Source organism: Erinaceus europaeus, chromosome 1, assembly GCF_950295315.1.
Source record: "Erinaceus europaeus chromosome 1, mEriEur2.1, whole genome shotgun sequence".
NCBI lineage: Eukaryota > Metazoa > Chordata > Mammalia > Eulipotyphla > Erinaceidae > Erinaceus > Erinaceus europaeus.
Window position 1 is genome coordinate 40119087 of NC_080162.1, and position 12956 is coordinate 40132042.

Consider the following 12956-nt stretch of genomic DNA (forward strand, 5'->3'; position numbering starts at 1 on the left):
CATGACTTTGGTAGTTTTTGCTTGAGCCTGACAGGTAACAGGCAGCTGGCCTAAAGGTATTGTCTGGGTAGATGGTGTCAGTGTTGGAAATAGGACTAGAAAGCTAGATCAGCGAAGAGAGTAGCTCCCAAATATGGGAAAAGTATTTAAATATTGCTAACTGTAAACCCCACTGATTTAATCTGGGGCCCATATTCAGCATAGGAGCCTGTATAACCTCTGCATCCCTATAGGTCTGAGTGCACGTTATGTAGTCATAGCTAGGAACATTCTAGGCTGCACTCATTGCAGGACCTATCCTCCTTGAGTGGCAGAATATGTTGACCCAACCTCCCTTCAGAGAATGGGATAGTCCCTACCATTGTTGACCCATGTTGAGGGAAAGGTCCTGTAGAGGCCCACAAGAGGGTTCACTATGTTGTTCCTGATGGAGATGATCAGTGACAGTGAAGAGAGGGATTTATTAGAGGCCTAGGCCCAACATGTCTATATGGGAATCCCAGTATTCTCTGACTAGTGCCCTGGATGATGGGGTGGCCTGGTAGGGACAAAAAGAGCCATCATTAAAGTAGGTCATACACAGTTTTATTTGAGAAGCTCTGAGGGTATCCAGAAAACAAAGAGAGAATCTATTCTGATTCTTTGGCTTGTGGTGGTTCTGGAGATTGAACCTGAGACCTTTAGGGCCTCAGCCATGCAAACAAAGTCTGTGCTTTATATTGAGCTATTTCCCTGGGTCTCAGATTCTTTAATGATGATATTAACAAAAGGAGTAATGTTTATGGATCTCAGAACCGGGGCAATGAGTCTTATATGTATTTCATTATGACACCTCACCAACTCTTTAATGCATTTTTACTGGTGATTTAACACTGCTTTAGAAAATTATAAGGTTTCAGAAGTATGATTTGAAATCCACATCTGGTGTGACTTAGAAAGGAAGAGAAGATGAGAACAAAGAAAAAATGGGCAAATGTATTTAGTTACAGAAATAATAGTCAACCCATATTTGTGACTTGGGAGAACTGCTGTAGCTTCCAATGAAAAGAATAGGGATACAGAACTCTGGTGGTGGGAACAGTTCAGAATTATACCCCTGTTATTTTATAGTTTTGTAAATCAATATTGTCACTAACAAAATTAAATTAAAAAAAGAAATACTAAACAGAAAAAAAATGAAATCCACACTTGGTGGGTAAGTTACTGCACATTCCTCCAAAGTTCTGTACTTCCCCTCATAATCAACATAGTGTTTTCAAAGTTCAAGAGACCATTTGGATATCTATCTGTCTGTCTGTCTGTCTGTCTGTCTATCTATCTATCTTTTTGGCAAGTGTATTTGCTTTATTCATATGTATTCTATGTATGAGCAGAACCATTTGGTAGTTCAGCAACTCAACTTCACTATCACTTTATTGAGGCTCATTGAAGGCGGTTGTCACTTGGGTAGAGTTTCATATTTTTCCAACATTAGTGTCAGCACACCTTACCCTCCACTAAACCGGCATCTTCCTCCACCATAAGGCACTAGGTCTCCAACAACCCCATTTCTCATTCTGAGTCAGAGGGCTTTGGATTACAGATGTGACTGAGAGGTAAAAGGCTTCAGTTGATCTGGTCTGGGTCAGGCACCTGCCATCTAATTAGTGTTGAGGTAGGCCCTGTGTCACCTGCGTCACAGTGCAGAGGTAGCTGTGATGAACTTGTTCAGGGTAACCCAACTCTATGGCCATTCTGTTCCCAAGATTTCTCAAATTTTAGCTTGAGTTTTTTTCCATTAGTACCCACCCCCACTCTTCTCAATGAGGAGCAAATAGTTCTTTCTTTCTTGATAAACAGAGTCCTTCAAAACCACTCTTACCCCAAAGAACCATCTGTGATTTTGCTATCATGTTCTCTTTGATGCCAAGTAGGTTGTGCCAAACTCTTCAAAACCCAGCACATGTCATGATGAGGATAGAATAAGCACGAAAAAGGATATTTTCCTACAATTAAAAACAGGAAGAAAAAAAATCCAGCATCATGCACATATTTGTTTCTCTTTTTTAATTTTTTTTCTTTTTCTTTTTTTAACTAGAGAGATGCCCAGAACACTGATCATCTCTGGCATATACTGCTGCTGGGGATTTAATAAAGTACCTCTGGAGCCCCAGGTGTGAAAATGTGGTATAGTACTACTTTGCTATCTCTCCAGCCATATATTTCTCTATTTCTAAGATCAGACATATACTCCCAAAAGCATCTAGATTAATGAGCTAGTTATTCAGGCATAGTGACTTGAATAACTTGCATTATTAGCTGTTTCTCTGTTGTTTTCCATGGGACTGGCTTTGGGGCTAAAAATACTTGCTATGTGGTCCCATGAGCAGAGGGGCAAAAGTAGAATTTGTTAAAAAAAAGAAAAAGAAAAACCTAAACAAAAAACACTCTTCTGTATTATTGTAATTCCATTCCAAAGTACACACAATAGTATCTATCTCATGAAGTAAATAAAATAAATCAAGACCATACTTTCAGGGATCATTTCTATGATTCATAAATAAAATAAATCTTTTGTTTACTTTTCTTTATGGTCATCGTTTGAGTCAATAAAATAGATCTTAACAACAATGTAGCTGCAGGTATGGGGTGAGAAATAAATGCTTCCAACCCCAAAGAGCTCCCTCAGGCCAGAAAAAAAATTATAAAATAAAGTCTCAGCCCAGTGGCTGCCAGATTTCAATTGTTTATGAGGATTCACACTCATCCTGCAGCAGGCAGAAAAATATGAGACCCCCTACACAAGACTGACTTCAGAGACTAGAAAACAAAATCAGACCCCTTTCTTTATCCTTTGCACAGCTAAATTGCAGTCCTCAGTGCCATAGTTTCATGCTATTGTTTGCTAAGTTTTCTAGAGTCCTGTCTGCCTTGTTTTCAGTTCAGTTACATAATGATTAAACAGTGTTCTAATCTCTCTTTGGGAGATCCTGAGGAACTAGAGAGCTTTGCTGAAAACCATTCAATTCATCCTGGGGGAACCTAGGAAAGTCACACAAGCCCTAACACAGACACTTTGCTATCTTGAATTAACAGACAATTTGATTTAATTCATCAGTACCTTTTTCTGAGTGCTTATTATTCTTCCAGACACATTGACAGGACAGTTTAAACATCCTTGTTAGTCTACATAAGCCAGACTGCTTCTCAGTTTAGTACCAATATGGCATAGTAATAATAATAATAATGACAGAAATAAAAAAGTGTAATGCAGTCATCCTCAGATCTTCCCATTTACACCTACCAATATATGGAATGCTTTAAGGCATTTTTGTCACAGGATTTCAGGAAGTTAATGGCATCTATTGGGTAGAGATCAGTGATGCTGCTAGACATTCTGCAGTCTACAGGATGCCAGTGGTCTTAAGTGGAGAACCCCAGGTGGAATTCAATATCAAATACCTTAGTCTTCTGAAATGGCAAAGAGTGGAATACCATGATAATTACATAGCTCAGCTTCTTGAGAACTCTGACTCCATCTGGTCATTTGTTTCCCTTCAGTAGTTTCCTTTTACAATAAAAATCTCCAGAGCACATATTGGAAGAGGAGGACCTAATAGGGGTAGTAGAATTTTTATGTGGAAAACTGAGAAATGTTACACATGTACAAACTACTACATTTTACTGTTAACTATAATCCATTCATCCCCCAATAAAGAAAAAAAGTCTCCAGGGCTATATTTTTTCAAACTTCAATCATTCAAATCTTTCCTTTATAATTTTTCTTGTCTGTTTCCTTTCTGTTAAATAGTTTTATGATAACTCACATTTTTCATTTAAAAAAATTATTAGTGATTTAATATTGATTTATAGAATTATGAGATAACAGAGCTATAATTCCACACCATTCCCACCACCAGAGTTCTACATCCCCACCCCCTTAATTGGAAACTGCAATAGTTTTCCCAAGGCCACAGGTATGTGTTGATTATTATTTCTATAATTATCTACATTTATATATATTTGCTCTTTTTTTCTCTGGTCCTGCCTTATCTTTCTTTTTAAGTTACACCTGCACCTATTACTACTTCTGAATGTCCTTCCTTTTTTCCTCTTTTCCAGGTCCTGATGGAATTGGAGTTCAGAACCCTCTGTTCATCTTCCCCTATTATTTCTTCCCTCTGGGAGTACGGATCAAAATTCTTTTTGGGGTGCAGATGGTGGGAGTTCTGGCTTTTGTAACTGCTTCTCTGCTGGACATGGGCATTGTCAGGTCAATACATGCTTCCAGCCTGTTTCTATCTTTCCCTAGTGGGATAGGGCTCTGAAGAGGTGAGATTCCTGGGCACATTAATGAGGTCTGCCAAGGGAAGTTAAGATGGAATCACAGTAGCATCTGCAACTTGGTAGCTGAAAGGCAGTAAGCTATAAAGCAATACAAAATGTTCAATAAACAGGAACCAAAAAATAGGAATAGATCAGATGAGAATAGGAATCTTAGGGTGGATAGAAGTTAGGATGTTTATTTTAGGTATGTTCCTAGGTGCCCATGACTGAGCTTGAGCTTGGATAGCAAACATAGAGTTGGACTAAAAATATTGTCTGGGAAGATGGTGTCAGTGTTGAGGAAAGCTGGACTAGGGCAGAGAGATATTTACTTTGTAATACTACTCAAGTCTTATCTGGAGCAATAGTTTTTTTTTTTTCCTCCTGATGGAGTTCAGAGCCCTCTGGTCTTCTTCTCCCTATTACTTCTACCTCATTGGGAGTATGGATCAAAATATGTAAATAGGATTTCCTAATCTTGGTATTCTGACATTTGGGGCCAGATATTTCTAGATTGTGTGCATCTGTCATGTGCATTTTGGCATGGTGAATAGCATGTTTGGCCTTTACCCACAAGATGCCAGTAGTGTTTCCACATTGCTAATACCCTTTAGAGAACTAAGAATATCACCTAGTTGAGAACTTCTATCTTAAAAGATACCTTTGAGGGAGTCAGGCGGTAGCACAGCGGGTTAAGCTCAGGTGGTGCAAAGCGCAAGGACCAGCATAAGGATCCTGGTTTGAGCTCCTGGCTCCCCACCTGCAGGGGAGTCACTTCACAAGTGGTGAAGCAGGTCTGCAGGTGTCTATCTTTCTTTTCCCTCTCTGTCTTCCCCTCCACTCTCCATTTCTCTTTGTCCTATCCAACAATGACATCAACAATAACAACAACAATAACTACAACAATAAAAAAACAAGGGCAACAAAAGGGAATAAATAAATATTAAAAAAATATACCTTTGAGACTTCAGGAAAATAATATACTATCTAGATCAATAGCTGATTAAGTACTCTATATACACTAGCCACTATTTTATTATTTTATCTAAATCAATCTATCTATCTATCTATCTATCTATCTACCTATCTGTCGTGACAGAGAAGGAAAAAGGGGCAGAGAAAGTGAAAGAGACCAGAACACTGTAGCTTCCTTTAATGCAGTGGAGGCTGAACTCGAACCTGGGTCATGTACATGACATTGCAGCACACTGTCCAAATGAGCTATTTCACCAGCCCATTAATACTAACAAATTTTACTTAGAGTGTAGCTAGGTTCTGCAGTTTTCTGAGTGAATGAATTTGAATCATAGGAAAGCACTTGGTACTCACTGAGCACTAGTCATATGACTCTGCTCTTGGTTAAGAGTAAACATCATGAATTATTCTCCACCCCAGAGTGGCAGAGGGCTTAGAATCTGTGCTCAGTCTTGCCTGAAAACAAGCTACTTAATGAGCAACATGGAATTGCGGAGAGCTATGGAAATAGATGTGTGGAACTGATTGTGCTGCAGTTTAGCTGGTCTCTCCTCTTCCCTATTGATTTGAACTTCCCCCATGGTCCCATGTTTCCTTATTTATAGGACAAATTATTATTATTTTTTAATGTTTATTTATTCATTTTCCCTTTTTGTTGCCATTGTTTTATTGTAGTTATTATTGTTGTTGTTACTGATGTCTTCATTGTTGGATAGGACAGAGAGAAATGGAGAGAGGAGGGGAAGACAGAGAAGGGGAGAGAAAGACAGACACCTGCAGACGTGCTTCACCACCTGTGAAGCGACTCCCCTGCAGGTGGGGAGCTGGGGGCTTGAACCGTGATCCTAACACCGGTCCTTGTGCTTCTAGATTTATGTGAGCTCTTTGATAGCCAAACTTTTATTTCAGTTGCCTGGCATAGGCAACTGATGATGGGAAAGAAATCTGTACTCCCAGTTATTGCCTTTTGCAATTCTTATTTAACTAATTTTACTTCTTTGTACTTATAGCTTCTCTATGAAAATTCTGTTATGACGTTATGGGCTCATGGGTTATAGTAAAACACAATGAAGTCCCCCTCCATGGTATCATTTTCTCTGATGTTATTTGGTTGTGGCTCAGCTACCTAGATTGTTTCACAGAGGTGCAAGGATGTTAGATTACTTGTTGGGGGTGTGGGTTGGATAGGCCAAGTTAGAATCTCCACTGCTGGTTGAATTTTCGTAGACAAGTTCCTTAACCTCTGAGTTTTAGATCCCTTATCTACAAAATAAGAATGATCATAGTATCTACCTCATGGGATCCTTATCAGACTCAAAGAAATGAAAGCCTGTAACTGGTTTAACACAGTTCCTGGCACTGGCAAGCATTCCCTACAGATGAGTACTTTTGCTTTAGTATTATGCTGTTCTAAATGTCCTCAGTGCCAGGGGCCAGGCAATGGTGTACTTAGTATGGTACACATACTACCATGTACTAGGACCTGGGTTCAAGCTTCCACTACCCAGTTTCCCAAGAGTGGAAACTTTATGAGTGGTGAAGCTGTGGTGGAGGTGTCTGTCTTTCCCTCTCTTTCTCTACTCCCTTTCCCTGCCAATTTATCTTTGTCTCTGTCAAAAAATAAAATTAAATTAAAAAATGAAATAAACAGTAAAGGTTCTCAGTGCCTTGTTATTAAAATGGTGGTTCCCAGACCAGCCACTACATCACTTGGAAGCTTTTTGGAAAGCAAATGTTTGTAGTTCATTTATCTATTTGCTTAGCATGATGTTAAATAGACTCTGTTATCAATGTCTGAATCTTCAAAAGCTGACAGATTTTTGCAAAAGATTCCAGATGATTTTCTAGTGGACATTTCCCATAGAATATTCTGCTTTTAAGTTAAAAGTTATATGGGGAGGAGAACTGGATCCATTTTGATTATGGTAACCTGTTGGCAAAATCAAGTTAGTGCAAAAAGATATCAAGTCACAAAACACTGGACATGTTTAGATATACACATCACTCCCTTGAGCTTCATGTGTAAAGCAACTCACCTGTTTTATAGGTTCATCAAGTGAAATATGTGAAAGTTGATATGAAAGAGTGAAAAGCAAGTCTAATTTTATTCTGTTGACATATAAAAGAGACATCATAATTCATATAGCTGTTAATACAATTTTCAAAGAATTTGATTCCTCTGCAGCCTGGTATTTTTGGAAGCTAAATGGGAGAGAGAGATTTTTGTTGTTTGACTAAAAGGCACTGTTATAGAAAAGAGTAGCACTGTGGTCAGTGGGGATATTTTATGGCATTTACAAAGAGTTCCGAATGGCAGTGTAATGTATGATGCCCTGCATAGAAGCCATCAGGGTGGATCCAGGTGGTGTATTTTAATGTAACACACATTGATCAGCCACAGAAACCCTTTATTGCATTCAAACATCACAATCAAAACAAGACACAAATGATAATTAATTTTATCAGTAGGATGTCATCAAGTATGGACCCTCCCCCCAGTATATTCCAGCACAATAAAAATACACAAGTTTACAATAAAGACACAGCATTAGAATCTTGAAAAGTACCTTCGATTGATGTGTAAAACCTAGCAAACAGCAAAAGATATAGAAGTATGTTATATTCTCATGCTATGATATTTTTCAGTGGGACTCTGGGATATGTGTGTATGTGGCAAGGAGTTGGGGGGGTAGAGAAGAGGGGCAAACAATTTATATTTTTTACTTCTTTTACAAAGGGTTTATTGTTTCTAGGGGACCATTTTTCCTTAGTTAGAGTAATGGAATAGAAAATCAGTCCTTAATCACTTACTGTTCATGAGAATCCTTCAGTCTGGTCCCACTTGAAGCATGGGGACATTAATATGAGGACAGCAGCTCAGTAGACACTATAGACCCTGGGTTTTGGAAATGAATCCAGGTAGCACTCAGAGCCTTTACTGACTTCTCCTAGTGACTATTTGGGAAATGAAAGTGTGTGACTTACCCACATTGGGATCCTTTCAAAGAGCCTATTATATGCCATTTTCCCTTTGCAAAGGCTTGGTCAGCTTAGCAACTAAATGCAAATGTGATCATGGCTAATCACCCATTTATGTCCTCTAAGCATAGTTTCCTCTTTCTTTCTAGACACCTTTCTGGATGGAGGTGCAGAAGTGACCAGACTGATTATGTTTCCACAGTCCTGGCATCCTATCCCAAGTTCATGCCATTACAGCTGCAGAGAATCTCTTTGAAGGTGTTTCTCAGTTCCAGGCTCCGGAAGGCATAGATGAGAGGATCAATGATGGAGTTGCACATGATGAGGACCAGGTAGGTATTGAAGTGGGCGGTGTAGCAGACACAATAGGGGTTGGTGGGACAGGTGATGATAAGGACTAGGTGGAGGAAGAAAGGGGCCCAGCAGAAGATGAACACCCCCAGCAGGATAGTGATGGTGACAGCTCCCTTCATACATGAATGGTGCTGGGGGGCCACCCCGTCAGCAGGTGGCAGTGCCGCGATGCGTTTGACGTGCAGCCTGGCGAAGAGGAACATGTGCACGTAAAGGGTGCCCATGAGGAGTAGCATGGCGAAGAACATGGTGATTAGGCACACAATAACCATCTTGCTCTCGGAGTAGATGATGAACACCACACCGCAGATGCCGCAGCACACCCAGATGGCCCCGATCAAAGTGAGGGATTTCCTCACGGTCATGATGCTGTGGTAGCGAAGTGCGTAAAAGATGGTGACGTACCTGTCCACCGCAATGGCCAGGAGGTTGCAGATGGAGGCTACTAGGGAGATGCAGATCATGGAATCAAAGATATTGTCCATGTGTTGTATGAACTGGTCCTCAAAGGTCAGGTAGTTGCTGTTGACGATGGCGATCATGATGGTTTCCAGGGCATTGGACACACTCACCAGCATGTCGGCCACAGCCAGGCTACAGAGGAAAAAGTACATGGGGGAGTGCAGGTTGCCATTCCTGGCGACAGCCACCACCACCAGGATATTTTCCAACAGGCTGACAATGCCCAGTCCCAGGAAGACCTCAGACTTGATAAAGACCTGCTCACAGAACCCACTGCTGCTCTGGTTGCTGGAGGAAGAGGGTGTGAGGTGGCCTGAGCTGTTAGACATCATGGACTGAGCAGAGTGCAGACAGCATGAGACATTCATTGCTCACAGTCAGGCTGATCTCAGCCGGGGGCTCTTGCAGTCTGGAGGAAGCGCTGATGCTTGCAGCAAAGCAAATGGTCTCCTTTCAGATCTTGTTTTGAATGCTTGTCCAGTCTCCACTTGGAGTTTGGCTTTCCCAATATAAAAAGGTGGGAAGAAGACTGAAAGAGAGAGTGTGTCAGTTTGGAGACACACGGAGAACTTTCTTTTCCTTCCCTAAGGTGAGCAGTTTGGAGAGCAGTAGTACTCTTCTCTGCTGTCTTCCTTTTCTTCTTACCTCCTGACACATCCCCACCTGGGAACAGAAAATCTGCCACTGGTTGCTACAGTTACAGCTGTTTTCATAGCTAGAGGACGTGGTTCCTGTTGCTAGAAGTGAGGGGTTAACATTCAGTTTTTATACATGGACTGGAGGCAAACAACTCCTACTTAATTTCCAGCACAGCGAAATGACCACTGAGCATCGGGTGCCTCTTTGACTGACAGCACACCTCAGCTCCCTTTTCTCCAGCAGGGATGATCAAAAGCAGACTGATGCCCTCTGTAGGCCAGACTGCTCCTCTGCTTGCAGGCTTGCCTTCACTATTCTTGTCATGGAAATCGTCCTGCAGGCTTCCATTCATTCATTTATCTGTTCACTCATTTATTTCTTTAAAAGCAACTATTTATTAGGCACTGTTGTTGATACCGGTCTCTGCAGGGAATACAGTGACAAACATCACAGGCATACTGCATCTGTTTCTCCAAGTTTAGAGTTGGAATGAATGAGTGATACTGGGGAAGCAGAAAATGGACACCATAACCTGGAAGGGCAAATAAAGTTCCTGGAGGATGTGGCATGAAGTACGGATTTGGAGGAAGAAGAGAAAAGAGCCTAGGGGGCTGGGCACACCAATTTGAACTCACACATTACCATGTTCAAGGACTTGGGCTCAAACTCCCCATTCCCTGATGCTTGCTGGTGTGATGGGAATGGGGGTTGGGGGTGGGGAAAGCTTCATGAACAGTGAAGCATGTCTACAGTTGCCTATCTTTCTCTCTCCCTCTCCAAACCCCCCTCCCCCTCTCAATTTCTCTCTGTCCTGTCAAATAAAAGTAGAAAGAAGAGGAGGAGGAGAAATGGTCACTAAGAGCAATAGATTCAGATTCATAGTGCAGGTATTGAGTCCCAGCGATAATACTGGAAGTGTGTGTGTGTGTGTGTGTGTGTGTGTATGTGTGTGTGTGTGTGTGTGTGAGAGAGAGAGAGAGAGAGACAGAGAGAAACTGGTGAAGTAGGGGCTGGTATGGAAGAAATGAAAGATAACTTTAGGCAGAGGAAATGACATCTCTTTAACTGGAGGCAAAAGGGGTGTGCTCACATCCTCTGCCATAGGAATCTTCCAGGGATCCTTCCTGAGTCCTCTATGTCAGAATCACCCATGGGTGGGACCTAGACAAATGCATTTTTAATTATAAAATTTAAAATTTTTTCTTTAATTATTGGATAGAGATAGCCAGAAGTTGAGAGGTTGAGTGGGAGAAAGACAGAGAGAGACACACCTATAGCACTGCTTGAGCACTTGCTAATCTTTCCGCCTGCAGGTGGGGGCCTGGAACTCACCTGGGTCCTTGAGCATAGTAACATATGCACTCAACCAGGTGCACCATCATCCAGCCCCTGCACTCTTAATTTTGATAGGAGAGCTGGGGTATAGCTGAGCTGAGAGCCACTGGAAAAGAAGGCTGGTGTTTCTGAAAAATTCAGCATTGTTTGCTGTCCAGAGTATGGAACTGGGAGAAATGAGTTTGTAAACCCACCCTCAGACCCTTCCTCCTTTCTGTTCTTACTTCTCTCTCTCTTGCTCTTTTACACTTTCTTTTTTAAGATTAGAAGTGCTTGGGTGCAACAGATAAACCTGGGAGATGGGAATTTATCCTGAAAGCGGTGGGGGACAGTGGAAAGGCACTAGACAGGGCAAGAATAAACTGGGAGGGACTGGTCTACCAAAGAACCCATTGAAATGGTCTTGGGAATAATGAACAGAGATATTTAGAAGGTACTGAACTTTGATCACTGAAGTTCAAAGAATTTGGTACATGAAACCACCCCACTTCCTATAGTAACAAGGAGGATGGAAATGATATTTGGAGCTGGATAATATGAAACAAACAAACAAACAAATAAATAAACCTGAATTGAGCAACTGACACTGGTTCGTATCTGGTTTGTTGACATGATAGAAGAATTATGTAAACTCTGGAAACACTGAATCTCCTAACTCCTACATAGGTACCTACAAATACAAACAAATCTCAATGGATTAATGATCCATCCAATATTTAAGTTTGTATGTGATCATGTATATGTGCATGAGGCAGAAAAACAATGCATATGGACATAGAAGATAATTAGAAACATTTGTAAAACTTTGGGGTTGGAAAGATTTGCTTAATAAAATGGTTAATCCCAAAATTTAGTATAGGAAAAAGCACCATAAGCAATGACAAAAGACAAAGTTGAAGAAAACATTTGCCATAGGTAAGGGTGTCTCTTACAAAGAATAGTTTCACATTAATAAGAGGAAGATGAATTACTTAGAAAACTAGGGAAAAGATAGGAACAGAAATTTACCGAAGAGGAAATGCTAATGCCTGATAAACATATGAAAAGATGTTCAACCTTCTGGGGGAGTCAAGGAAATGCAAATCAACATGAAGCTTCAGGACTATATATTTTTTTCCAGTTAGATGGACAAGAATTGAAAAGATACAAATTCAGAAGAGATTACTAGGAGAAAACTCTCATGCATTCTGAGTGTTTATAAATTGTCTCACCATTCGCAGTTTCTAGAAAATAAAAGAAATTCACTTTCATATGTAGATCTTAGTCTGAACTGAGATACTGGAGGAAAAAAAAACATTTCATTTCTTTTCAACAGAACAACTTAATTTTTTGATGCAGAACCATCCGTTTTCTTGTTGTGGGGGAAAGTACAATCTTAATTCTTTTGGAGACTTCTTTACTCTCAGGGCACATCTAGAGGCTTATTTCTACTGTCTTAGTATGTGGTTTCGAGTATACTGGTCTTTCTTTTTAAAGTAGATTATAAGGCAGGGACCATTCATTGTCTATTCAGTCTTTCCAGTCTTAGCCTCACTTGCCTTGAGCCCAGATAATCTCTCTTGCTCCTCTTCTCTAATTATCTGCCTTCTGTGAAGAGAGCAGATGGGACCTAGCATTTCAAACCTGTGTTCTCAGTGGTACCTTCACTAATAATGAACCTACCTCTTCTCCTGGGGGAGCCACACAGATGCAATACTGTTTTTTTTTAATTGAATCATCTATAAGTGAATTGTTTTTACTAATAACAATTAGAAGATACAATTGTCTCTAATAGTGTTTCCATATGTTCTTAGCATATGGGAGAGGTACCTGTTTTGGATGTTAGCATAAATAGTAACTAGGAGGTTTTGAATCCTAAAAGGTAATCTCCCTGGGTATTCTCTGCCCAAAATGCTCTTCTTCAATTT

General features: G+C 40.5%; 1 protein-coding gene across 1 annotated transcript; it reads right to left on the reverse strand.

Moving 5' to 3' along the window:
* Positions 1-8471: 8471 nt before the first annotated feature.
* Positions 8472-9549, reverse strand: MC3R (melanocortin 3 receptor). Its single transcript, XM_007532920.2, has one exon. The coding sequence runs from the start codon at positions 9441-9443 to the stop codon at positions 8472-8474; it is 972 nt and encodes a 323-aa protein (XP_007532982.1). The 5' UTR covers positions 9444-9549.
* Between the last annotated feature and the right edge of the window lie 3407 nt (positions 9550-12956).

Coding starts and splice junctions, on each gene's coding strand:
- MC3R (XM_007532920.2), bottom strand. CDS start 9,443: ATGAATGTCTCATGCTGTCTGCACTCTGCTCAGTCCATGATGTCTAAC.